This window comes from Panthera uncia, chromosome C2, assembly GCF_023721935.1.
Source record: "Panthera uncia isolate 11264 chromosome C2, Puncia_PCG_1.0, whole genome shotgun sequence".
NCBI classification, from domain to species: Eukaryota; Metazoa; Chordata; class Mammalia; order Carnivora; family Felidae; genus Panthera; species Panthera uncia.
In genome coordinates, this window is record NC_064810.1 from 48,052,821 (window position 1) to 48,078,894 (window position 26,074).

At 37.5% G+C, this 26,074-nt stretch overlaps 1 protein-coding gene and 1 pseudogene across 2 annotated transcripts in view; one reads left to right on the top strand and one right to left on the bottom strand.

Annotated features, from left to right (window-relative positions):
• Positions 1–26,074, bottom strand: part of IMPG2 (interphotoreceptor matrix proteoglycan 2) — a 91,526-nt gene that overhangs the window by 23,478 nt on the left and 41,974 nt on the right. For both annotated transcript variants that reach the window (XM_049628089.1, XM_049628088.1), the window contains 4 exons: positions 22,164–22,222; positions 20,766–20,786; positions 12,845–13,089; positions 9,038–9,123 (listed from right to left, as the gene is read on the bottom strand). In XM_049628089.1, coding sequence (XP_049484046.1) covers positions 9,038–9,123; positions 12,845–13,089; positions 20,766–20,786; positions 22,164–22,222 — 411 coding nt within the window. The remainder of the gene's footprint in view (positions 1–9,037; positions 9,124–12,844; positions 13,090–20,765; positions 20,787–22,163; positions 22,223–26,074) is intronic.
• LOC125920896 (60S ribosomal protein L6-like) lies at positions 308–1,426 on the top strand (annotated as a pseudogene).

A 26,074-nucleotide genomic window follows, 5' to 3' on the forward strand; every position in this document is an offset into this window, starting at 1 on the left:
CTGGACCACTAATACCGTATATAGAAATTAACTCAAAATGATTAAAGACTTAAATCTAAGACCTGAAACCATAAAACTCCTAGAAGAAAACATAGGCAGTAAGCTCCTTGACATTGATCTTAGCAATAAGTTTTGGATCTGGCTCCAAAGGCAGGGGCAACAAAAATAAACAAATGAGATTATATCAAACTGAAAAGCTTCCGTACAGCGAAGAAGCCATCAACAAAATGAAAAGGCAATCTACTGAATGGGAAAAGATGTTTGCAAATCATATATTCAATAATGGGTTAATATCCAAAATATATAAAGTCCTCATACAATTCAGTAACAAAATTTACAATTTGATTTTAAAAATGGACAGAGATCATTCTTTCCCATCTTGTAAGATGGCAGGTGAAAAAGCTGAGAAGCCAGATACTAAGTAGAAGAAACGTGAAGCCAAGAAGGCTGATGCTGGTGGCAGGTTAAGAAGGGTAATCTCAATGCTAAAATTCCAAAGAAGGGGAAGCCCCTCTGAAGGTGAAACCCTGTCCTCATCAGAGCAAGTGGCAGATATTCCTGATTAGCTTTGTACTCCAGAAAGGCCATGTATAAGAGGAAGTATTTAGCAGCTAAATCCAGGTTGAAAAGAAAAAGAAGGAGAAGCTTCTTGCTATTGTCACAAAACCAGTTGGTGGTGACAAGAATTGTGGTACCTGAGTGGTTAAACTTCACAAAATGCCTAGGTATTACCCTACTGAAGATGTGCCTCAAAAGCTATTGAGCCACAGCAAAAAAAAAAAACAAAAAACAAAACCTTTCAGTCAGCATGTGAGAAAACTATGAGCTACCATCACTCCTGGGACCATTTGTTCATCCTTACTGGGTGCCACAGAGGCAAGAGGGTGATTTTCCAGAAGCAACTGAGCAGTGGCTTAGTACTTGTGACTGGACTTCTGGCCCTCAATCAAGGTCCTCGGTGTAGAACACATCAGAAACTTGTCATTGCCACCTCCACAAAAATTCATATCAGCAGTGTGCAAATCCCAAAACATCTCACTGATGCTTACTTCAAGAAAAAAAAAAAAAGTGTGTAAACCCAGACACTGGTAAGGTGAGATCTTAAACATGGAGAAAGAGAAATATGAGATGACAGAACAGCACAAGGTTGATCAGAAAGCTGTAGACTCATAAATTCTGCCAAAAATCAAAGCTGTTCCTCAGCTTCAGGGCTACCTCTGCTCTGTGTTTTCTCTCACAAACAGAGTTTGTCCCCATAAATTGGTGTTTTAAATTTCTTACAAAGAACCTAATTAAATAACTGATCCATTTTTTTAATGGACAGATATCTAAATAGACATTTTTTCAAAGAAGACAGACAAATAGCCAACAAACACATGAAAACATGCTCAATATTACTAATTATCAGGGAACTGCAAATCAAAACCACAATATCACCTCACACCTGTAAGAATGGCTAAAATCAAAAGGACAAGAAACAACAGGTGTTTGCGAGGATGTAGAGAAAAGGGAACATGTGCATATTGGTGGGAATGTAAACTGGTACAGCCATCGTGGAAAATAGTATAGAGTTTCCTCAAGAAATTAAAACTAGACCTACCACATGATCTAGCATTCTACTTCTGTGTATCTAACCAAAGAAAACAAAAACACTAACTCAAAAAGATATATGCACCCCTAAGTTTACTTCAGCATTATTTACAAAAGCCAAGATGGAAACAACCTACAAGCCAAGATATGTCCATCAATCAATGAATGGATAAAGATGTGGTGTGTATATACAATGGAATACTACTCAGTCATAAAAAAGAACGAGGTCTTGACATTTGTGACAACATGGATGGACCTTGAGGCTATCATGCTAAGTGAAATGAGTCAGACAGAGAAAGACAAATACTGCATGATTTCACTTATAAATAGAATCTAAAACACAAAATAGCAAACAACCAAAACCCAGACTCATATATACAGAAAACAGAACAGTGATTGCCATGGGAAAGGGGGTTGGAGGAGGAAGACAAAATGGGTAAAGGGCATCAAGAAGTACAAACTTCTAGTTATAAAATAAATAAGTTATGGGGTTGTAAAGTACAGCAAGGGGAATATAGTCAATAATATTGTATTAATTTTGTATGATGACAGTAACTAGAACTACTTTGGTAATAAAATCACAATGCATACAAACGTCTAATCACTATACTGTACACATGAAACTAATACAAAATTGCATGTCAATTATACTTCAATTTAAAAAATTCCCATACACATAAACCCATCTAAAGACTAGAATTCATGGAATAGATATGAATAAAATGAAGCCCATGAAAAATAAAAAAATAAAAAACTGGCCCCCCTTCCTCCAGAGATTCCTAAACAGTGGTGGTGAATATTCACTGACATACACTGTCAAGCCTAATACACTTTTTAAACAAAAGCATACATTAATGTGGTTAATTATAGCTCAGTCTATGACCATGAAATAAAACAGAACTTACTGGCCTAAGGAGGGATTCAACCCAATGTTATGACCTAATTAGTCATTTATGTTCTGCCTACGCTTCCTCTTGTCCATCCATCAAAGGTCTATGTGAGGAAGCTTTAGGATAACACATTCTTCCAATCATAAGGGAGGGAACATGATGCAAGAAATCACTGGGTACATCCCGACTTATCCCTTCTCCTAGTGACAAATGCACCAAATAGATAATAACAGAAGGTCATTGGGTATATGTACATATCCCCTCAGTTTCACCTACTATTTCTAAACTAACTATTCTTAACTATTTCTGCCAAGTAAACTTATTTTCTTTTGTGGAACTCAGTGAAACAATCACTTCCTGTCTGTCTGTGCTGTTTTAATCAGGTCCTATTTTAAGTGGGCCATCATGCTGCTTATTCTTTGTTGCCACCACCCCAGATTCTTCTCTTCCCTGCTTTCTTCCCTGGGAAGCTGACTCCTGATAATTTTATCATCCCTGCTTTTTTACCAACTCTCTTCTGTTTGAGTTTATTCAATGGGATGCACAAGCAGACAATCAAAGGATAAGAAAAGTGAGAGGTTGGGCTAATTCTTCCCTGCTCCCTCCAATAATGTGTCTCTTACAATAGCTGTATCCCTCTACAATTACAGCTTAAGCTATCACTGGGATCTGGTAACAGTTTTCTCCCCTTGGCCTAAATCCAATAGATGGTAATGGCTTCTAACTACTAGTCTCTGCATACCTCAACATTCCTTTTTTTACTCCCTTAAACCTATATATAGCTCTATCTTGGTGATTCTATTACTACTGAGACCCTGGCTCAAAAATAATAAATAATAATAAAGAACCATAAAAAAGAGTCATAATAAAGAACACAACAGAAATTCTGAACTGAAGAATACAATGAATGAAGTGAAAAATACAATAGCATCAACAGCAGAATGTATCAAACAGAAGAAAGAATCTGTTAAGTAGAAAACAAATCTTTGAAATTATTCAGTCAGAAAAGAAGAAAAAAAAAAGAATAAAAAAAAGTGAAGAAAACCTACATAACAGAAACAATGAGAAACATAAACAATGAGATACCATCAAAGGAGCAATCTGAATTACTGGAGTCCCAGGAGAACAGAGACAAGGGGCCAGGAAGTTTTCTTAATGAAATAATGGCTGAGAATTTCCCAAATCTGTGGAGATTTTGACCACCCAAGTTCATAACCTTCATAGAACCTCCAGCAAATTCAACTTGAAAAGACCTTCTCCAAGACACATTATAATAAAACCATCAAAAATCTAAGACAAAGAGAGACTCTTGAAGCAACAAGAGAAAAAAGCTTCTGACCTACATAGGAGTCCTCATTATGCTATCAGTGGATTTCTCAGCACAAAATTTAAAGCCAATACAAACTGGGATGGTATATTCAAAGTGCTGACAGAAGTAAACGGCCAACCAAGAATACTTTATCCAACAAAGCTGCCCTTCAGAAGTGAAGGAGAGATAAAGACGTCCCTAGATATACGAAAGTTGAGGGAATTCATTACTACTAAACCTGCTTTACAACAAATGCTGAAACTGAAATAAAAGGATGCCAATTAGTAACATGAAAACATATGAAAATATACAACATACTGGTAAAGTAGTATATAATAAAATACTGTAATGTGGGTAATATTGTATGTTAACCACTGAACTATAGTAAAAAAGTTAAAAGACAAAAGTATTAAAAATAACTATAGCCATAATAATTTGTTAATGAATACAATATAAAAAGAATTAAATTGTAACATCAAAAACCAAAAGTAGAGGGGAGTAAAAGGGTAGAGTTTTTGTATGCCATGAAAGTTAAGTTACTAACATAAAAATAGACTGCTATATCTCTAAGATGTTCTATGTAAGCCTTATGGTCACCATAAAGCAAAAACCTACAGTAGATACACAAAAGAAAAACAAGAGAGAATCACAGCTTACCACTATGGAAAACAATGAATTCACAGAGGAAGACACCAAGACAGAAACAAAGAAAGAAGGGAATTACAAAAGGGCCAGAAAACACTAACAAGGTAGAAATAAGTACTTACTCATCAAGTTACTCTGAATGTAAATGGACTAAATTCCCCAAAGGGCGAAAAGTGTCTAAATGTATAAGAAACAAGACCCAACTCTACTCTGACCACAACAGACTCACTTCAGTTAAATATACATAAAGGCACAAAGTGAAGGGATAAGAAAAGATATTCCATACAAATAGAAAACCAAAGAAAGCAGGCATAGCTATACTTATATCAGACAAAATAGACTTTAAATCAAAAACTGTAACAAGAGACCAATAAGGTCATTATATAATAATAAAGATGTTAATTCATCAAGAGGATATAACAATTATAGATATAATGGCACCCAACATTGAAGCACTGGTATATATAAAGCAAATATTAACAGATCTGAAGGGAGAGGTATATAACAATATTATAATAGGGGATTTCCTCACTTATTATCAGGGAAATACAAATCAAAAACACAATGAGATACCATCTCACACCTGTCAGAATGGCTAAAATTAACAACACAGGAAACAACAGGTGTTGATGAGGATGCAGAGAAAGGGGAACTGTTGGTGGGAATGCAAACTGGTGCAGCCACTCTAGAGAACAGTATGGAACTTCCTGAAGGAACTAAAAATAGAACTACCCTATGATCCAGCATTGCACCATTAGGTATGTACCCAAAGGATACAAACATGCTGGCTCAAAGGGGCCATGTCTATAGCAGCATTATCAACAATAGCCAAACTATGGAGAGAGCCCAAATGTCCATCCTAGAATTTATTATGCTAAGGGAAGTAAGTCAATAAGAGAAAGACAAACACTATATGATTTCACTAATATGTGGAATTTAAGAAACAAAACAGATGAACATATGGGTGGCGTGAGAAGAGGACAGAGGGAGACAAACCACAAGAGACTCTTAATGACAGAGAACAAACTGAGAATTGATGGAGGGATTTGGGTGGGAGATGGGTTAGATGGGTGATGGGTATTAAGGAGGGCACTTGTTGTGATGAGCACTGGGTGTTGTATGTAAATGATGAATCACTTAATTCTACTTTTAAAACCAATTTTGCACTGTATGTCAACTAAAATATAAATTAAAAAATAATAGGGGACAGCAAAATCCCCATTTTTAATACTGGCTAGATAATCCAGAGGAAAAAAATCAATAAAAAATGATGTACTTGAACTATACTTTAGACCAAATGGACCTAACAAACATATATAGGACCAGATGGTTTCACTGGTAATCTACCAAACACTTAAAGAAAAATTAATGCCAGCCTTTCTCAAATCCTTCCCAAAAATGAAACAGGAGTGAACACTCCCAAACATATTTTACAAGGCCAGCATTACCCTGATACCAAAACCATACAAAGATACTACAAAAAATATATATCCCTGATGAATATGATGCAAAAATTGCCAACAAAATATTAGCAAATTGAATTCAAGAGCAAATTAGAAGAATCATATACCATCCTATCAAGTGTAGTCTAACCTTGCCTATTAAAGAAACTGAGGTTCATAGAAGTGAAATGCCCACAATCACAGAAAATAGAGGAAAGATTCAGAATTACACTCCTGAGTCTCCAGAGTTCTCAGTCCCCATACTTTCCCCACTATTCCAGACTGTTCACCGAGAGATACATACAAATGTCTACCACATTGGTAGGAATATAAACTGGCATAGCTATTATGGACAATAATACAGAGGTTCCTAAAAAATTAAAAATACAACTACTGGGGCGCCTGGGTGGCTCAGACACTTAAGCATCCAACTCGGCTCAGGTCATGATCTCGTGGTTCACAAGTTAGAGCCCCGCATCAGGCTCTGTACTGATAGCTCAGAGCCTGAAGCCTGCTTTGGATTCTGCATCTCCCTCTCTCTCTGCAACCCCCCCACTCACACTCTTTCCTTCTCAAAAATAAATAAACATTAAAAAATTTTTAAAAGTAAAAAAAGTGAAATGGCTTAAGCCCTTTATCCCATGTTGAAAAAATTGAGTTTTATCAGACAGTTCCTGTGACCAGACACACATTAGGAAAGCAGATCAACCCTCAATGAAAAAGAAATCCCTAAACAATATAGACAATTTCAGTATATACAAATAAAATGCCTTTCCATTCCATAAAAATTAAAAGTAAAACAATACATAACATCTTTGATGAAAGTCAAGTCTCAAGTAGACCACATAAAAAGTGAAAGGAAACAATTTGACTTTTTAAATAAGGATGACCATCTAATCTACTCCAAATAAGCACCCCCTAAAAAATGGCTTGGCAATAAAACTTTGTCATACATTGTGAAAGGTATGACATATACATGCCAGTAATAGCACTTCATTTATTTTCATAGGAATAGATGTTCCCATAGTAACAAATTCAACTCAAGAATTCTTCTTTTAGTTCAATGTAGTATATTAGCTTATACCGGCCAGTTTCACTTCTGGGTATGCCAAATGAAAAGCTTGCTAGTGCTATAGAAAGCATACTGTGCAACATGTGATTTTCCAAGTCAGGATGCCAAAAGGTGTCAAATTCAGTATCCCAACATCCTACCTCTAAAATAATTTCTAAAAATCAAATCTGTAAAAAAAATATTTTAAATCTCATTTCTATGAAAGAACAAAATCTTGTTAACAGTTGCCCAAAAAAAGAGGGAGGAAAACCAATAACCACACACTTCTAATTAATCATCCTTTTTTTCATGCCTTATTATCATCTATTAACATTTCACTGTCTCCTCAAATTGTTACTTAATGCCCCACAGTTATCACTATTCAAAAACCCGAGGGGTTGGTTTTGACGCAAATGGAACCACATTACAGGCATCATGAATAAACATCTGAGCCCAGTTAGTCAGTGCTTGTCATCATCGAAGGGCAGCCCCTTTTAGCCAAACCCTAGCCACTTTTCTGCAACAGGGGAATGTGAACCTAATGATACCAGATCACCCTGGTTTTCAAAAGAGGTTAGAAATCTTCATTTTTCTGTAAAAATATCCTAATTGCTAAATATTGGCTTTGTAAAAAACCTGATCCCAAAGCACATGCTTATAGCTGGATCCAGCTGGCTGGTCTCCAGTTTGCAAACCTCTGGCTCATATAGAAACTCCTATCTTTACAACATCATTCTCAGTATCATCACAGGTCTGTGGTTAGAGAAGCCTGAGATGAACATAATTAGAAGGCATGGAGATTAGTGATGTCATGTTCACAGTGAATCACCATCGTCTCCCACTGCATCCTGAATGGACTTCTATGACAGCATCACCTTCTTTGTGTACACATCTGTCACCAGACTGAAAACTTCTTGTAGGCAAGCCCACACCCTTATTCATCTTAGCTTCCCCAGCACTTGGCACATGAAAATCACAAAATAAATATACTGGAATGAATGAGTCAGTGAATGAATAAATAAACACCAAATAATGCAATCTCTAATGTCAATAACCCCTAACTTTCCTTCTCCAACATAGAACTCAGTAAAAAGACTATTTCCAATGACATCACATTTCAAAACTGAGTTGCTCAATAGCTAAGTAGAAGAAATGGCTGCATATATCAGTGGTTAAGTGAATTTGGGGGAGACGTTATGAATGTTCATTGAAGGATTAAAGTCAAGAAACAAATATTTTAAAAAGCTGATATGAGACAGAAAAAAGCTCAAGAGAGTAGGAGTAGGGAATGTAGAGGGAGCCCCCCTACTGTGTCTATGGGATAACAAAAGATTCATGTATGCATTGTAACCAGCTAGTCTAGTGGTGGTGGTGGTGTCGTTGTATAGTTGTCAGTGATGTTGTTGTTTCAACTACACTGGAAGCCACTTTCTCTTCTACTAGATGCCTCTCTATAGGTGAAGTGGCAAGCGAAGATCTGGAGCAGATAGAGGATCACCTAGGGAAGTTGTGTGGTAAGAACAAAAAGGAAAGTTCATTCCATGCTCTTTCTGTGCAAATAGGAATGTTTTCAATCCAGGTTAAAAGGAGGCCTGATGTTGAGTCCCTGTCATTTGTCAGCTAGCTGTTATTTTCACTCTTCTTTCTCTTTCTCTTCCACACACACACTATTGTATATGCCTTAAAGTCTAACATTTTTCTTCAATACAGTCCTTGGAGTACAAATCTATACTGTCCTTTTGTACTTCAATTTATAGTCTTAGCTATAAAAACTATTTCTGAGTAACTTTTAGAGAACAACTCAGTGGGCACTTACAGCTTCATTATTACCAAACAAGTATAAACCATAAATAAGTTTTATACCACATGTGGAGCTTGGCAATTAACCACCATAGACTTCATTTAACCACTGCAGAAGGCTTAAATTTTCTGAACCAATACTTGGGACTCTGGAGCTGACAACTGTGAATCATGTTCCAAGGATGATTTAAGAAAATGTTTGAAACAGGAACAGCTCAGGAAATTCATGATGCCAAAGTAATCAGGTGAGTGTACAAAGAAGAAAGTTTGAGGGCCTAATTCTGGGCATAAAACATAGAAACATACTTACCAAAATGGATGGTAGGGTTGCCTGAAGACTTGAACTTTGGGTGTTCCAAACTAGGTCTTCAGTTTCAGGAAGTAAAACCCCTCTCACTGAAGAAAGAACAATATAGAAAACATTTTTAGTTGAGACACTATTGTATTTGAGGTTCAGGGACAACTAAAAATAAGTTTAGATTTTATAGTTTAGATCTCGGCACAGTAGATAACGCAGACTTGCTTAGAAAATATCTGTTACTTTATTCAGAGAGTTTACTTATATTGAGAGGGGGAAACTGAAGGACTCCATAAAAATTTGCTTCTTGCTCTTTTTCCTGCTTCTATTCTTACTACGACCTACATCCTCACTTTACACATGCCTTATAGAACAAATAGTGAATGTCCTCCTTGTGAGGGATAAGGAATTAACGATTTCTGTAGAGCCTTCCAGCACAAAAGGTAACATTTAAGGAAGGACCACACAAGAATGACCAGATGAAGTCATTATATGCATGTTCCAGACCACCAGTACTAGACATCTCAATGCCAAGACCCCCTGGCTCCAAGGAATGTGACTTATGAAGAACACCTGGACCTGTCCTTGTTCTAGATGATTCCTGGATGCCTGAGAGGACAACATGTACACCAGACCACAACCCTCAGTAAAAACCCCAGACCCCAAAGACAAGACTCTCTCCTTTCCTTTTCCAACTCTCCCAGATACATCATCTATATCTGCATGCCCTCTCTCTCTCTCTCTCTCTCTCTCCATTTATATATGTAGATATATATGAAGATAGATAGATAGATAGATAGATATCTTCAATAACTCTGCTCACTTCCTGCAGGCTTGCGTTTTATTTCTGTCCTGTGCATAGTCAAGGACCCTCTTGGCTTGTCCTGCAGGACCCTCTCTTGGCTGGTCTCCTCGAACCCAGCCTGCCTGCATCAATATTAACACAATCTATCTGAATTACAAGACTCCAACATAAAATATTCTTCTCATTATTACATTTAAAACATTCCTATGTAATTTCTTTTTCTTTTTGCAAGCATTATTTACTCTTTTCAAGATTCCTGTAAAGATGTTTTTAAATTGATTTTTTTTCACTTTAATAAAAAAGTTAAGCTGAAATTCCAACTCATTTGGTTGATGCTAGAATGGAGGAAATTATGCAAAATGATTTCCTTTTTGGCAGAAAGGACCTTTGAAAAGTGGGCTAGGACACCAGAGAGTTTATCATTATACCAATATTAAAGAGCAATAGAGGTAAGACAGTAGATTGTATAATTTAATTCAACAAAGGTTTACTGAATCCTTCTAATTACACAGACTTTGATAAAGCTGAGACTATAAACATTAATAAAGCCAAGTTTCTCCTATGCAAGTATCCCCTATGTCAGAGAGATAAACACAAATTATACACTGAAGTGAGGGCATGTAATACTATGTATGGGATACAAAGAAGAAATTGATTTTGCCTGAAGGGGAGAGGGAATCTATAAAAGCTAAAGAAAAAAAAAAGGATTGCCACAATTTGATCTGGTGTATGCACCAAAAATGGAAGCAGAATCTCTCTTTATTCACCTGTTACCACTGGCCTGATGTAAAGGGATCAGTCAGAAGCCAAAAACCCTATTCGGTTTAAGTATTTCCCAAAACTCTTTTCAACTGTGTTTACAGTTGTCTTCTATGGGTCAAGGATGATATATCTTTAAAAAATGATGACCAAGTTACCTAGAACTCTCAGTTGGCATGACAATAGAAATAGATTTTAGGGATGAAATTTTATACAAGTGAAACATTCATCTAATGAAAGATCAAAGCACCTGAATTAGTTTGTACTGTATATCCTAAAGCTTTTGTTAAATTCGCTTAGAAATTCTCTGTTTTTGAACTCCTTTTTTAGGACATCTTCTGGGAGATAGCTCTACTCCCAAGCTCCATATAAAAGGAAGACCTTGCTATGCTGGATTTAGTTTCCTACACAATCTCGCTTGGCCTGCTGTATACCTTAATCTTCATGTCATTCTTCCACTACCTTCATTATTAACCTTGGTGTTTGTACCTTCTGTTCAGTTTAGGTTCCCATCTCCTTCAGGTCATGACCTCCTAGCGCTATCTTTTTTCTGATCCCAATATCCAGATTCCTGGGAACTTCTGCCTATTTGCTGTTCCCATAGGTAGTCTTCAACTAGTCTATACTAGCCTTGCCAAAAGGAATTCAGCAATTTCAGATTATAACAAGCCTCTTCTCTTTTCACTATTTTATCTAGCTCAGGTATTCCAACAAGATAGAATGATGAAAAAGGAGTGTATGAGAAAATAAGCCCAGGGTACCTGCACTGCTCCAAAATGCAAAGGTTCCTTAGTGTTTTAGAACTGATAGCCTAATGTCACTATCATCTACAAAGACAGTTTCTCCACTTTAAAGTCCTGTATAGCCTATATGAAACCCAAGCTACTTTATGACCCTGACCTAGCACCCTGTCATATTAAGGAAACATCATTCTAGCAGCCAAAATAATTGAAAAACAATTTGAAGTTTTAGTTCAGCTCTCAAAAAATACCTTACTTAGGAAGAAGGAGTTATACATAGTAAAATTTTACTTAACCTTTTTTCTCTCTTTTCTCTGTCTTGTGTCTATTTGTGTTTGTTTATTTACACACACACACACACACACACACACACACACAGAGGCCTAGGTGATAACTGCCTGAAAAGATACAGGATCTTTTCTCCTAAGAAAACGTAGGAATTGAAGAAGGTGTAAAATGTATCATTGTTAGTATTGCCTATCATTCATAAATTTTCCTCTTTGGCAGCTGGTACTTCTCCTATGCAATCACTTCAATAAAATATACTCCATGGACATTTTATTTTTTTATTTATTTTTTTTTTTTTTTAATTTATTTTTGGGACAGAGAGAGACAGAGCATGAACGGGGGAGGGGCAGAGAGAGAGGGAGACACAGAATCGGAAACAGGCTCCAGGCTCCGAGCCATCAGCCCAGAGCCTGACGCGGGGCTCGAACTCACGGACCGTGAGATCGTGACCTGGCTGAAGTCGGACGCTTAACCGACTGCGCCACCCAGGCGCCCCTCCATGGACATTTTAAAAGCTAACTACTCTTGAGTGAAGAAATCATAAAGAAGGAAACATGAAGTAGCAAGTAATTTAACAGGACACCGTGTCCCTGATGAGTTAAACTGTTGCAATACTAGTTACCAGATTCTTAGCAAACTTTAGTATGAGATTAACTAGGCCACTCTTTAGCCTCTAAATCCAAAGTAGTCAACCTCGCCCTGGTGATCCCAGATCCACCTATCGATTTCAGATCATAACTGGCTCTCTCCAGCTATCTAAATACAAACTTAGTACTAAATTCTCTGGGATTCTCCCCACCACCCAGTATCAGTTCTCCTTTCACCAAGATCTTCCCTGAAGTTTCCTGAGCTACTCTGTATCTTCTGCTCTCTGGCTTTTAAGTCATCACACCAGTTGATTTGCCTGTAGAGAATTAATGTGTTGGTTGCTCAGGCAGCCCTATAACCTGTTTCAATTCACACTTACAGGTTCTATTTCTGTTTTTCTTATAGTTTCCTCCTACTTCCCTAAATTATTTCTACATCTCATGCTCTTCTCTACTTTCTCCTCTCTTTGTGGCCTTTTGTCTACAAATATTCCTAAGAGCTCCTGACCGGTCTCTCCAAAAGAGCTGTGTCTCATGCAGTCTAGAGAACCACACATATTTAAGGAAATCAGTTTTCACCAGAGTATATTGGAAAAGAAGCTAAAGCTATACAAGGACTTTATGATGGATATCAACTCACCATTGATAAGCCGGAGGGAGTCAGGATCTGGATTCAAAGAGGAATTCCCCAACAAAAAATTCTGGTGCAGTGTCTCAGCAATATAATCTCTGAAGTTACTAATTGCATAAACAGCAGTGGGCTTATCATCCAGTTCCACAAGACCATGGTTTTCCACCTTGTTGGAATGAAGGCTAATTAGGTCCCAGGTGGTATTGCCAATGGCCTCACCATTGAAGGTCACTGCATAGTGAACATCTAAACCACTATGGATTAAAAGAGAGAACAGATTAGGCCCTGCTAAGGAAGCACAAAGAAAGGAACCCATGGAGAGCAAATATTACACCTGGGTGTGGGGAGGGGCTCATAAGGCATGGATTCCGCCACCATTTGCTGCAGACAATGTGACAGGTATTTCACATGCTTTATCTCATTTAATTTTCATAATAACCCTATAAAGGTTTTATTATCTTCAGGTTATTATTGAAGAAACTGAGCTTTAAAGAAGTCAGAAGGTTTGCCTAAAATTTTGCAACATGTAAGTCAAGATTCAAACACAAATCTGCTTGACTCCAGCACCTGCATTCTGAACTACTATGCTCCACTCTCAGTAGCTTTCATTAAACTATTATGCAAAAAAGTCATTAGGAGCTTTGCTCTAGTCATCACTCTGGCTTCCAGCCAGTCTATGAGATACGGCCATCAGAAGCAGTACCCATCAAGTCACATCAAGATCCTTCCACAGGAAAGGAGAACACTACCTTCTTGAAGATAAACCACTCAATATAGACATGAGATGAAAACAATTTCCCTCCTTCAGACATTCTAATAGGAGGAAAATGACTCCCAAACCAAAGCATACAAATAATTTAAGCACTCCCTCCTCTGTTATAAGTAATAACTTACTTATAAATTATTATATATTCTTTGATTACAGCCTTTATGGTTGTGTAAAGATTTTGTTTAAAGTGACTGCCTTTCAGTCTGCCTTTGAGTTTCTATCCCCAGTGTTCAGCATGGTACCTTCAGGGCACCCAGTGCCTACTAATAAACAGAAATCTAAACTTGTCTGAATATAAAAAGAAAACTACAGTCTAATAAAGATATATACATATCTAAACAAAAAGTATCAACATAATGAGACTGATCTCATGGATTCTAGAAAAAGAGATTAGTCAACTAATTTATTTCACTATTTAGTGGAAATCTTCTGACCAATGTATTATGGCTTCCTTGTAAAAGTAGATCCTTAGATTGGAGAGAGCCACAAAAAGCTAGCATGGCTTGATGATACTGGGGCCATTAAGATCATCCAACTTCCTTTCTCTTATTTCAAGCTCGCAAAAAGAACTTTGATTATAACTCCCCACAGATTTTCCTATGGGTAAAGAATCCATGAGCCAGACAATGCAACAATTGGTCACTTGGCAAATTTCTTGCTTTAAATCAATCAATTGGCATCCTAGAGAATGCATCATATCTTATGATTTGGTAAGCATGAATTGGTCTTAAGAGACCTGTTATTCCTGGGAGTACAAGCAGTTTTGGACCTGTCCTAGGCCTGCTTCCTGCAGATCCACACCCTGGACTAGAGGGGACATGATGAAAGTGACCTCCCTCACCAGCCATACAAATAATCAGGTTTGTAATGATGTTTTTATCTTACTCTGAGTAACTTCCATAAGGTTTTTTTCCTAGATCTGATAAGCTATCACTTCTAATGGGATGGTTTAAGGTGCTTTCAAGTGGTAACTGAGGATTTTGACATCCTGATGCTCTACAAAGTAGTAAGACATCAGCTTGTTATCTAGAGCTTCCGTCAGTCTCTTAATTTTTCATGTCAGAATATGTTGATTTATGGGTAATTCCTGACCCTCTTTTGTAAAGTGTATTTCAGTAAAATACACTAAAATAACCAAATGATGGCACTGAGGTAGAATAAAATAGTAAGTGGGACACCTACTGGTCAGAATTCACCACACAGTATGTGTTCCAAGCATCTAGCATAATGCTTGACTCATAGTAGTTCAATAAATACTTTTGAAAATTATGAAAGAACAAATGGTCAATTTTATTCACTAATGCAGGCAGATAAGACAACTAATTTGTGCCACTTAAATAACAGTATGATATTCCTGACTTGATCCAAAGAATTTTAGTCTCTACATTTTTCACATTAAAGAGCATGCATTATCTTCATACATCTCTGTCTTCTGAGTAATCATTTTAGAGACATTACTTCACAGCCATGACCATACCCCTGAGGATATGCATGCTTTTCCCAAACTCTATGGGATGGACCATGACTACATCTCCAGAAAGGTGAGGTTCTTGGGGTCTCTGCAAAACCAATTTCATGTTAAGACAGAAACCAGTGATAAGGAAAAAAATGGAGGAAAAAAACTGATTTCATTCCTATGCTATGCAGAAAACCAGACAAGGAGAATCAACTTTCACTGGGAGTCTAGCATGTGCCTTGCATGACTTTTAAATATCACACGGAGAAGATCAAGAGAAATGTTCTTGGATCAAGAAATCTGTGTAGTCTGGATTAGATTACAGGTTTTACTCTTTATTGACAAAATATAATTTGTCTCCCAAAATTTGCCTTGGATATCTAAAAATAATGCTTCTGTTACAGCCTATGTTATCTAGTGAGGAGAAATTCATTAAAGAAGATAAAGTGCCTCAGAGATATGCTACAATTCTTTACCATGGTTTTGTACTAGAAAAAGAACTCAAAGAAATGCTTAAGGAATCGGGAAACCTTCTATTCTCAGAGCTGAGACTGTCATTAGGAGCCAAAACAGACTGAGTTCTGGCATGGCAAATGTAGTAAAGAGACATCTTAGGATGAAGGACAGAATAAAAGAAAGCCCAGAGGCCAAGGAAGTACATAAGAGGCAGCAAGCACATTGGAAGACAAAACATGATCTGACTGAAGAAAGCAGGGCTGGTTCTCCACACTCAGCACCTCTGAGTTAATCAGCCACCACTGTATCATCATCTTTCATCTTCTGAACTAGACTGAAACAGCTGCTATATAGAGAAAGGTTCTCCAGAAATGTCAATCATGTGGAGGTGAAATTTACCCTTTCTTACTCTCTTACCTCAAATGCCCTGATTGGCTGTTTAACATGCACAGATTTTAAAGAGACAAAATAAAAATATTACCTCTCATTAACATCCACCAAAATAAACATATTTCAGAGAAACTCAGACATCTTTTATAAAATTTCTTCTATTACAAAGAAGGAACACACTTACAAAGCCTGGAGCTGAAGTTTTGAAGTATACCAAGCAGATATATTATTGATTCACTTCAAATGAGTAACCTACTAACTTAAAATAATATGTGAACCTTGAGACAGGTACAAAGCAAATACAAAATTTCGTATGCATATAAATGCTTATGGAATAAGAGAAAGAGAGAGGTTATATATTATATAAATGGACTATTTCTGTGCCACACATTCATTTATACACAGGTCAGAACACAAGTATACCAAAAAGTTATGAATAAATTCCATCAACTGGCTAATATCTGACAATACTGAACAATTTTGGAAACTGTACCTAGATTAACAATTCTATCATAAAATCTAATGGCTTCATATTGTTATCTGTGTCCCTGTAGAGGACATAGCACTCAGTAACTGGATACCATTCTTTTGGTCATAGGATTAACATGAGAGTTTGGGTTGTTTTCATATTCTAATCATGCCAAGAGGGTAACAATCAAACAATCAAGCCCTTGAGTTGAGAACTGGCCATCAACACATTACCTATAATATATACACACAAAACAGTTTACACATACTAACAGTATAGAAATCAAAATTCTGATTACCTTGGTCAAAATATCTGATACCTCCTAGTCATATAACTTATGGCAAATCAGTTTGCCTGCCTTGGGCAAAATATCCCCACCTCCAGAAGGAGAATAAATAATAGTTCTCATTTTCACTATCTCACAGGGATATTGAGAAAATAAAATGAAAAAAAAAAAAAAAAGAGGCAGTACTTCAACATATCTCTAAAAGTGGTTGATTGTGTATTCCTAGAGGATATAAACCAAGAGTTATCATTTTTGTAGGCACGGGAATTGTCCAATTTCTAGGTACTTACTAAACACTTGCTTAAATAATATAAATGAAAATGAGGACATCAGGAGGAGTTAAGATGGTGGAGAAGTAGGGGGACTGGGATTTCCCTTATCCCTCAAACACAGCTGTATTGAGGTCAGAACACTTAGAATACCCAGGAATACAGTCTGCAGAGTGACAGAGAAGTCTCCACAGGTGGACGGAGACAGCCTGATGAGACACAGGTGGATGTTTACAAATTGGTAGAGATAAAGCGCTGGGCCCCATAGGCACAGAGAGGAGGAGACCCCTTCCATGGAGAGACAAAAGGAAGAGACATAGAGGCTGTGAAAGTGTGGTATTATATTTGGAAAAGAGAAACACCTCTCTGAACCACAGACTGGGGAAGAAGAAATCAGGAGTTTGTACTTTGCAGTTTCTACTTTGCAAATAGCCTTAGGATTTGAAGACCAGCGTTTTCAGGGGTGCCAGACTTTCTCCAGACTGGAGTCCATGCCCTGTGCACGCACCTGGTGGGGAGAGACCCGGCCCAGGGTACGGAATTGACCTCAGGGGTGCACTGGGAGACCACAGTCCGTTCCCTAGAGTACTGTGGGAAAAAGGTTTAATGCTCCCCACCCCCCACCCCCCCCACCGCAAAGACAAAAGACCCTGCAGGCACCAGCCAGAGGCCCTTTGTGGACTGGGTGGAGTGGTGCTACCCCAGAAACAGGTCTAAGCAGTGAGGGATCCTTTAAGACATCGGGTTTTGAATCCCAGCCAAGCGCTTAGAAGGTGTGGAAGACTGTGGAGCAGGACAAACAGCATGATTTGAGATACCCAGTGCCAAGAGGAGAGATTGAGGAGTTGCCATTTTTCTCCCCATCACCTACACATGGGGCTTCAGGGAACAGCACAGCACCCCCAGTGGAGGCAAAACACACTTACACCAAACCCTGTCCCTCCGTGCCTGGTGCCTGCATGTCTACTGGAGCAGAACTGACACTGAGTGAACCAGCAGGCATCGCCTCCAGACCAGCACAGTCACTGGTCTCAGGCACCAACAGACAAGTGTATTGTTTTTGTCTGTTAGGCTGGGGTGGGGTTTTTTTTTAATGTTTTTTTCTTTTTCTCTTTTCTTTCCTTCTCTTTCCCCCCCTTTCCCCCTTCTACCCTCTTTTTTTTTTTTCTTCCCTTTGGAATCAAGCTCATAGTTTCTGATTGGATTTTTGGTCAATTCATCTCTCTCTCTCTCTTTATATATATATATATATATTTCTTTCCTTTTCTGTTCTGGTTGCCTGTTTAATCAGGCATTTTTACTCTATTCTTTTTATACCTTTTCTGTATCTCCTTCTTCTTTATTTTCCTCTCTCTCTCTCTCTCTCTGAATTAAACTTTATAGTTTCTTTGATTCTCTGCCTGTATTTTTTTTTCACCCCTTTCATTTCTTTCTTTGTATGAGATAAATTTCCCCCCCACACTTTTTTCCTTTTTTCCAGGATTACTTCATATGGGATAAGTTCCCCCCCCCCAACACACACACCTTTTTCACTTTTTCCAGGGTTATTTCAACGAACAAATCAACAATCCACCACTACGTGCAGTGGGATAGAGAGCCAAAGACTCAACAACAGAGTGCATGCAACACACTCCAAAAACACTTCCTAGAGTACCAGGCCATGGACAGTGTATAACACTTTTTAATATACTAGTATTCACAGGTATAGGACACATAACAAGCTATTAAAACACGTAAAAGACAGACACCTAGCCAAAATGAGGAAATGGAAGAATTCTCAAAAAAAAAAATTCCAGGAAGAAATGACAGGCAGAGAATCGCTCAAAACAGATATAAACAACATATCTGAATAAGAATTTAGAATAACAGTCATAGGACTAGTAGCTGGGTTTGAAAAAAAAAAAAAACATAGAAGACAAGAGAGAATCCATTGCTGCAGAGATCAAAGACCTAAGAAATAGCCACAATGAATTTAAAAATGCTGCCATTGAGATAGAAAATAAACTATATGCAGTGACAGCAAGGATGGAAGAAGCAGAGAAGAGAATAGGTGAAACAGAAGATAAAATTTTGGAAAATGATGAAGCTGAAAAAAGAGGGACAGGAAATTACTAGACCATGAGGGGAGAATTAGAGACCTAAGTGATTCAATGAAACAAAATAATACACATTTCATTGGAGTTCCAGAAGAAGAAGAGAGAGAGAAAGGGGCAGAAGGTTTATTCGAACAAATTATATATGAGGACTTGCCTAATCTGGGGAAGGAAACAGACATCCAAGTCCAAGAGGCACAAAGAACCCCCTTCAAAATCAACAACAGGTCAACACCATAACATATCATAATGAAACTGGCAAAATACATAGATAAAGAGAGAATTCTGAAAGCATCTAGGGACTAGAGGTTCTTAACCTTTAAGGGAAGACACATAAGTTTAGTATCAGACCTGTCCATTGAAACTTGGCAGGCCAGAAGAGAGTGGCAGGAAATATTCAATGTGCTGAATAGGAAAAGTGTGCAGCCAAGAATCCTTTATCCAGCAAGGCTGTCATTCAGAATAGAAGGAGAGATAAAGATGTTCCCAAACAAAACTGAAGGACCTCATGACCACTAAACCAGCCCTGCAGGAAATCCTAAGGGGGACTCTGTGAGTGGAAAGCAGCAAAGACTACAAAGGACCCAAGACATCACTGCAAGCACGAAACGTACATATAACACAATAATTCTAAATGAGGAAGTCAGAATGCTCTTTTCAAATATTAAATATTACAGTGAAGGAGTATTACTGTATGTCTAAACATGTCCATAATTAACCTATAAATTTGCTTCATAAATTTTCTATTATACTTATCAATATTGGAAGAGAAAATTAGTTTTTTTAATGTTTATTTATTTTTGATAGAGAAGGCAGGAACAGGGAGATGCAGAGAGAAAGAGGGACAGAGGATCCAAAGTGGGCTCTGCACTGAAAGCAGACAGCCAGATGCAGGGCTTGAACTTATGAACTGTGAAACCATGACCTGAGCCAAAGTTAGCCACTCAACCGACTGAGCCACCCAGGCACCCTGAGAAAATGAGTTTTAAATAAATTTGAGCCCAAAGGCAAAAAAAAATGACAAGCAACTACCACAAAGAGTATTGACTATGTTTTTATATTATGCTTTTTCTAAGAAATTCTAGAGTGGATTTTGTTTTACAAATGAACTATTGTAGAGATGATCTTTCTCCCATTCATTTGCCACTTAAAGTGACACTTGATTATGTTACTGAATGACAGTATATTGAAAGTGCTTACATTAATGGCAGTTTTTATTCCTATTTTCATTAAGTATAGCTCAACATTTAAAGCACTTGATAGTCAACAGTGTATGGAGGGTTATATAAACATATCCTGTGAGCTAAATCCAGCCCAGTGTCCATGAGTTAATGAATTTTCTTTTTTAAATAGTTTAAAAAAATCAAAGCAAGAATATTTTGTGACATGTGAAAATTATGTGAACTTCAGATTTCAGTTTCCATAAACTTTTACTGGAATATAGGCACACTCATTCATTGTCAGTATATTATCGATATCTACATTCATCTGATGGCTGAGTTAAGTAGTTGCAACAGAGAACATATAGCCTGAAAAGCTTAAAATATTTACTACCTGACCCTTAAGTGAAAAAGTTTGCCAATCTCTGATCTGTAAGGAGATGGAAACTGATACTGACACTAATATTGGAATATTGGACACTAATATTGGAAGTTATTCCACACTGAAAATACAACATACCATATTTTCTAAACTGCCTTTCAACCAGTGAACAGTATAAAAAGTGCCAAAAAGTACTCTACCTGCCATTTTCCTTGGGGGACCTGAAAATAAAAATTCAAAGTGTTAAGTAGAGTTTGAGACAGTTATAATTGTCACATCATTCATCAAAGTGCAAGTTCTTAATATATTTCCTCTAAAATGTTTCCTTAAATCAAAATGCTTATATAGTATCAGATGCTGAAAAATGTCTGTAGATTGAAGGAAGTGAACAAAGGCAGAGAGAAGATTCTATTTTAAAAATAATAATATTTACTGTATTTAAACTTACTTTTTAAACCACTCTTATAAGGTTTTCTCTTTCTAAATAAGCATTTTTTTTTTAGTAGATCAGCAGAGGACTCCAGTTGTTGGCATTAACAAAATTAGGAAACTTTTTTTTGGTAGATAATGAGTTTTGTAGTTTAAAATCAATGAAAAGAAAATAAGGTCTTATACAGAAAAGGGCTTAAGGGATTGGGAAAGGTCAGGACTGACTAAACTACAGGATATTGCATAGCCTTTAAAATTCATTAATTTTATGTAACAGACACTTAACAGAACTTCCCATGTGGCAGAAAACTGTGCTAAGTGTTTTACAAAAATTAATTCATTTAATCCTCATTAAGATTATCAAGAGCCATTAGAATCCCCATTTTACAGGTAAAGAAACTGAGGAACAAAGAAGCTACATAATTTACCCAAAGTATTTCTAAAGTTTTTTTTTAATAAAGCAGAATTAATAGTAAATTATCTTTTTTATACAAATATGACATTAAAACTTGGTAATTTATCTAAAATCATCTGGCCAGGAGTGCCAAAAGAACGATTTGAACCCAGGGAAGTTGGCTGCAAGGTCATGTTGCCTTTTAGGTCACATGAGAGGGGTCTTCAGAGGCCTCACATCCTTAGGTTCTCACAGAGGCTTTGGTCACAACTGGAGGAAGTATTCTGTGAAAAGTGAGAAGGCTGAACTGGGGAGACTGGTCATGGCCCTCTCCCTTGCACAGACAACTACCTGAGTATCTTTGGGTAAATTACTGAAATTTCCTGTGCTCTGGAGTGCTTATTAGAAACAATGAAGAGTGATAATAACTATCTCATAGCATGGCTATTGGGAATAAATGAGTTAATATAGATATGAAGCCTGGCACACTGTAAATGCCACGTACATGCTTGCTGTTATTGCTAGTAAACACAGAAGTCGTGACAAGAGAGGGTGCCAAGTTTAAGATGTTGGCACTATTAATTATGCTGTGAGGTTACACAGTACTCCTACTCATGCTCCCCTACATCCAAGAGCTGGGCCACAACTATCCTCCAAATGCCCCAAACCCTAAGAATACTGAGTCTAGCATGGGGGATAAGAGAAAGAGCTAAAAAAGGTATTACATTGAAATAAAGAGTGCTACTGAACATGTACATTTTTAGAGTCTGCTTACCTAAAGTCAAGTACACGGATGTCCTTATAGCCTGGTAACCCAGTAAATGCATTTTCAACCTGTTAAAAATAAAAATAAAATTTATAGCTATGTAGAAATGTGAAAAGGTACATATAAAATACTGCTTTAAGAGCTGACTACAAAGTGCACTGTTTATAAGTGGTGGAAGCTTGTACATCTATACAGATACATAGTGGACAGAATGTTACGTAAGAAAACTATAATAATTAACCTTGTTAGAAAATAGTTTTTAACACAACATTGCCACATTTTTCTTTCACATTAAGGTTTTGATATGCTTTAATATTAATTTCTTTCCAAACTGTGAAAAGCAACTTCTTGTTGGCAAAACACTGCTTTTTCCCTTGTGGGATGAAATGTAGATAAAAGCATTAGTTTCCCCCCCAAAAAAGCTACAATAGCATTTTTAAAGGTAATTGTTTGGATTAGAAATCTGGTGCAGCATACACACTCATAAACAGTGAAGTATTCGTTTTCTTTCAGTGTAAAGTTTCTGAAGGCATCTGTTTCCTGTTCCTACAACACGAGGGAACTGTGAACACAATCAAAATTAGAAAATAGTCCACAAGCTGAAGCTCAGTCCCCAGAAGAGAGGCCCTATTGATTGGGTGTCATGATGTAGGTTACGAAGCAGTGACCAGGTAACTAAATTGGTCAAAAGCTCAACTTATGAGCATCACATTGACAGGAAGCAAGTAGATATTTAAGATCCAGCCATGTAAATCAATATAAGCTTAGTGAATAGAGGGTTGGAAAGAATGCTAACTGAACTAAAAATCTAAAAATAGTCAGGTCATGCATAAATATGTATTTTAACAACATTGAGCATTTAACCCAGATTTCAGAAGGTGACACTCTCACCAGAAAAGTCACAATGGAACCAACACCAGAACAAAGAAAGGAAGTTATTAATGGATTCTGGAGACATCTCTCTCTGGGCATTTGCTTTTAAAGCCAAGTCTTGATAAAATTGGGGGAATGGGATTTTTTAAAAAATCATGGTTCACCAAAGACCTTAACACCTTAAGGATAAAGAATCCAAACCCATGTAACTCTTTGGCTATCATAATTTGCCTTGTTTTATTCTCTTAGAGGAAAGACAGAGGTGCCATAATTCTTGTGGGATCAAAGTAGAGATGGAATCCGTAGAATAGGAATTCGAAAATGAGTCAGTCTCAACTGTTTCTGCTGGCAAAGTAAGTGCCTTATTTTATAGAACTAATACTGCCCTGCCCACCATCCATATCAGTTTTCATAAGATTAAAATGAATGCACCTGAAAGTACTCCGTTAACTGAAAAATGCAATACAACTGTATGTTATTATTATCACTAGGCCCATATCATTTGGGGCTTTGCCATCTCTTGAGTCTAACCACATACAGGTATTCTAATTCATCACATCTGGTTAGCTACCATACAGGTGCCCAGCTGAATCATTGCACTTTATTAACATCAAGATTAATAATGGGTACAGCCTATTGAATGACTTCTATGTGCCTGGTGCTTTGCAAAAGCACTTCTAATCCTTGCAATAATGCCAAGAGATACCTATTTTCCCAGTTTTATAGATGAGAAAACGGAGATATCAACTAACTTACCCAGGGCCGTGCATTTGGTTATGTGACTAAATCAGAATTTATTCAACCCGAAATCTTTCTAACACCAAAGCCCATATTCCTCCCAGTGAATTTCATGCTTTCTCCTCTTCTTCTTCTCCCTTCTTCATGATAAGGATGTTACAGAATTGGGACCAGGACTGGGAAAACTGTGAAGCTCACTTTAACTTCTCAGCTGAATTAAAATTAAGGGGAATGTACATGGTATAAAGGAAGGAACACTTTGAAGGGAAGGAGACCTGATTTTCTCTTCTACTCCTAGAGGTTGAAATGACCATGAACAATTTACTCAGCCTCCTGAGCCTCATGTGTAAAATGGAGATGTTTACTCTCATGGTTGCTGTTAGCCAACAGACCAAGCAGCTTGCAGAACATAAGGCACAATGCAAGGACACTGTGTTGATGCTGTGGCTCTCTTCAGGTATCTATGCTCCCAAGCCTATCGTGCTGACCTTTTTCTCTCTGATGTCATACTTGGTGTCATCCCACGCTTATCTTACTCTTCTCATTTAAAAAAAGCAATTGCTCCTGAACCTCAATCCTCTTTAAGCAGGCTTTCTTTTTCCTTGTATGTCTTCCCGTGTTATTACCCAGGAAATAGTATTAAAGGAGCAATCCTTGTGACTGTGCCCTAAAGGGAGAGAGCTAGAGGGGCCCCCTCAATTTGCAGTAAACACAGTGGCAGAACCTTTCAGACACACAACCTCTGACTCTGCTGTTTTACACAAAGAAGTGGCTGTTGGTAGACATTTCATTGCAGGTAAGGGGATGGGGCTATAGAGATTGGCCAGGGAAGAAACCATTTCATGGTAGGCCTAGACCATTCATCACCCCCCACATCACCTCAAACCAAGAGCTATCTACCTCATAAAGTCTCTGTTGGAGATGGTTTTCAAAATGTTTATTAGACTTCCTATAAATATTCAGTCATACAGTGCAAGTGTTTATCTAAACACTCAGGCTTATTAAGGTTCTTTACTCCAAGAGCAGAGAGAACCAGAGAGCTGATCCAAGACACTATCTGATGCCAGGTGGCCACTAGCCTGACTGACATTTCTTCCACATACCATACAGCCTTGCAACTTGGCCACACAGCTAGGAAAATTAATTGTCTGGCTTACACTCTCCATGTCTGATGGCTACAATGATGCTGTTTGGCTGAGAGATGCATATTTCTTTTTCTCATCTAGACACAGTGTCTAGGGAAGGAAATGAGTCCAAAGTAATGGAATTGGAAAACTTGGGCAAGGAGAGCCCCATCAAGAGGGAATGGAAAAGAAATAAACAGGAAGGAATGATGTGCCCTGTCAATGGACAGAGAGGGGAGATGGGCACTGAATGCCTCACCACACAAGAGAAAATCTACACAAGAAGGGGGCCAAGTATGGATCATTTTTAACTGAAAAAATATTGAGTTCAAGTCCTATATAGAATTCTTCCAGAAAGTAAAGTTGCAGGATAGTCTAATGTATGATTCTTTAAAGACCTTTTTAAAAATACCTCCAACCAAGGCGCCTGGGTGGCTCAGTGGGTTAAAGGTTCAACTTCAGCACAGGTCATGATCTCACAGTTCGTGGGTTCAAGCCCCACATCAGGCTCTCTACTGTCAGCACGGAGCCCACTTGGGATCCTCTGTCCCCCCTCACTCTGTCTCTCCCCCACTCATGCTCTCTCTGTCTCTCCAAAATAAATAAACATTTAAAAAAATAAAAAATAAATAAAAATACCTCCAACCAAGGAACAGAGATAGGAAAATTTACTTTTCATTGGATACTGTTTTGTCCTTTTGGACTAGGTACTGTATACTACCCATGTGTTAACTGCCTCAAATTTTTTAATTTAGAAAAAGAATATTAAATATGAAATTAAAAGAAATTAAATTTAATGTTCCTTCAAGAAAAACAATACAATCCATGTAGTTTCTCAAAGATACGCATTTCTCCAAATACTGTCAAGTTAAAACCATGCCACAGAACATACTCTTCTTTGGCTGTGCAGCAAAAGTTTGGAAATAGTATTTATTTGTTAGCAGATGGCAAAGGTGTGAAAGGTTTTGCTTCAATTAAATAACTCATCTACCTTTCTGTGATCTTTTTACAGAATTTTCTGAAGAAGTGGCTAAGTTACAGCCCTCTGTACCAAGTAGAAGAGTTTGATTCCTTAACCCACCTTTAACCGGTCTTGTGAATATGGGAAATTTACAATCCCAGCAAAGTTTCTTGTTGAAAGGAAGGAAGGAAGGAAGGAAGGAAGGAAGGAAGGAAGGAAGGAAG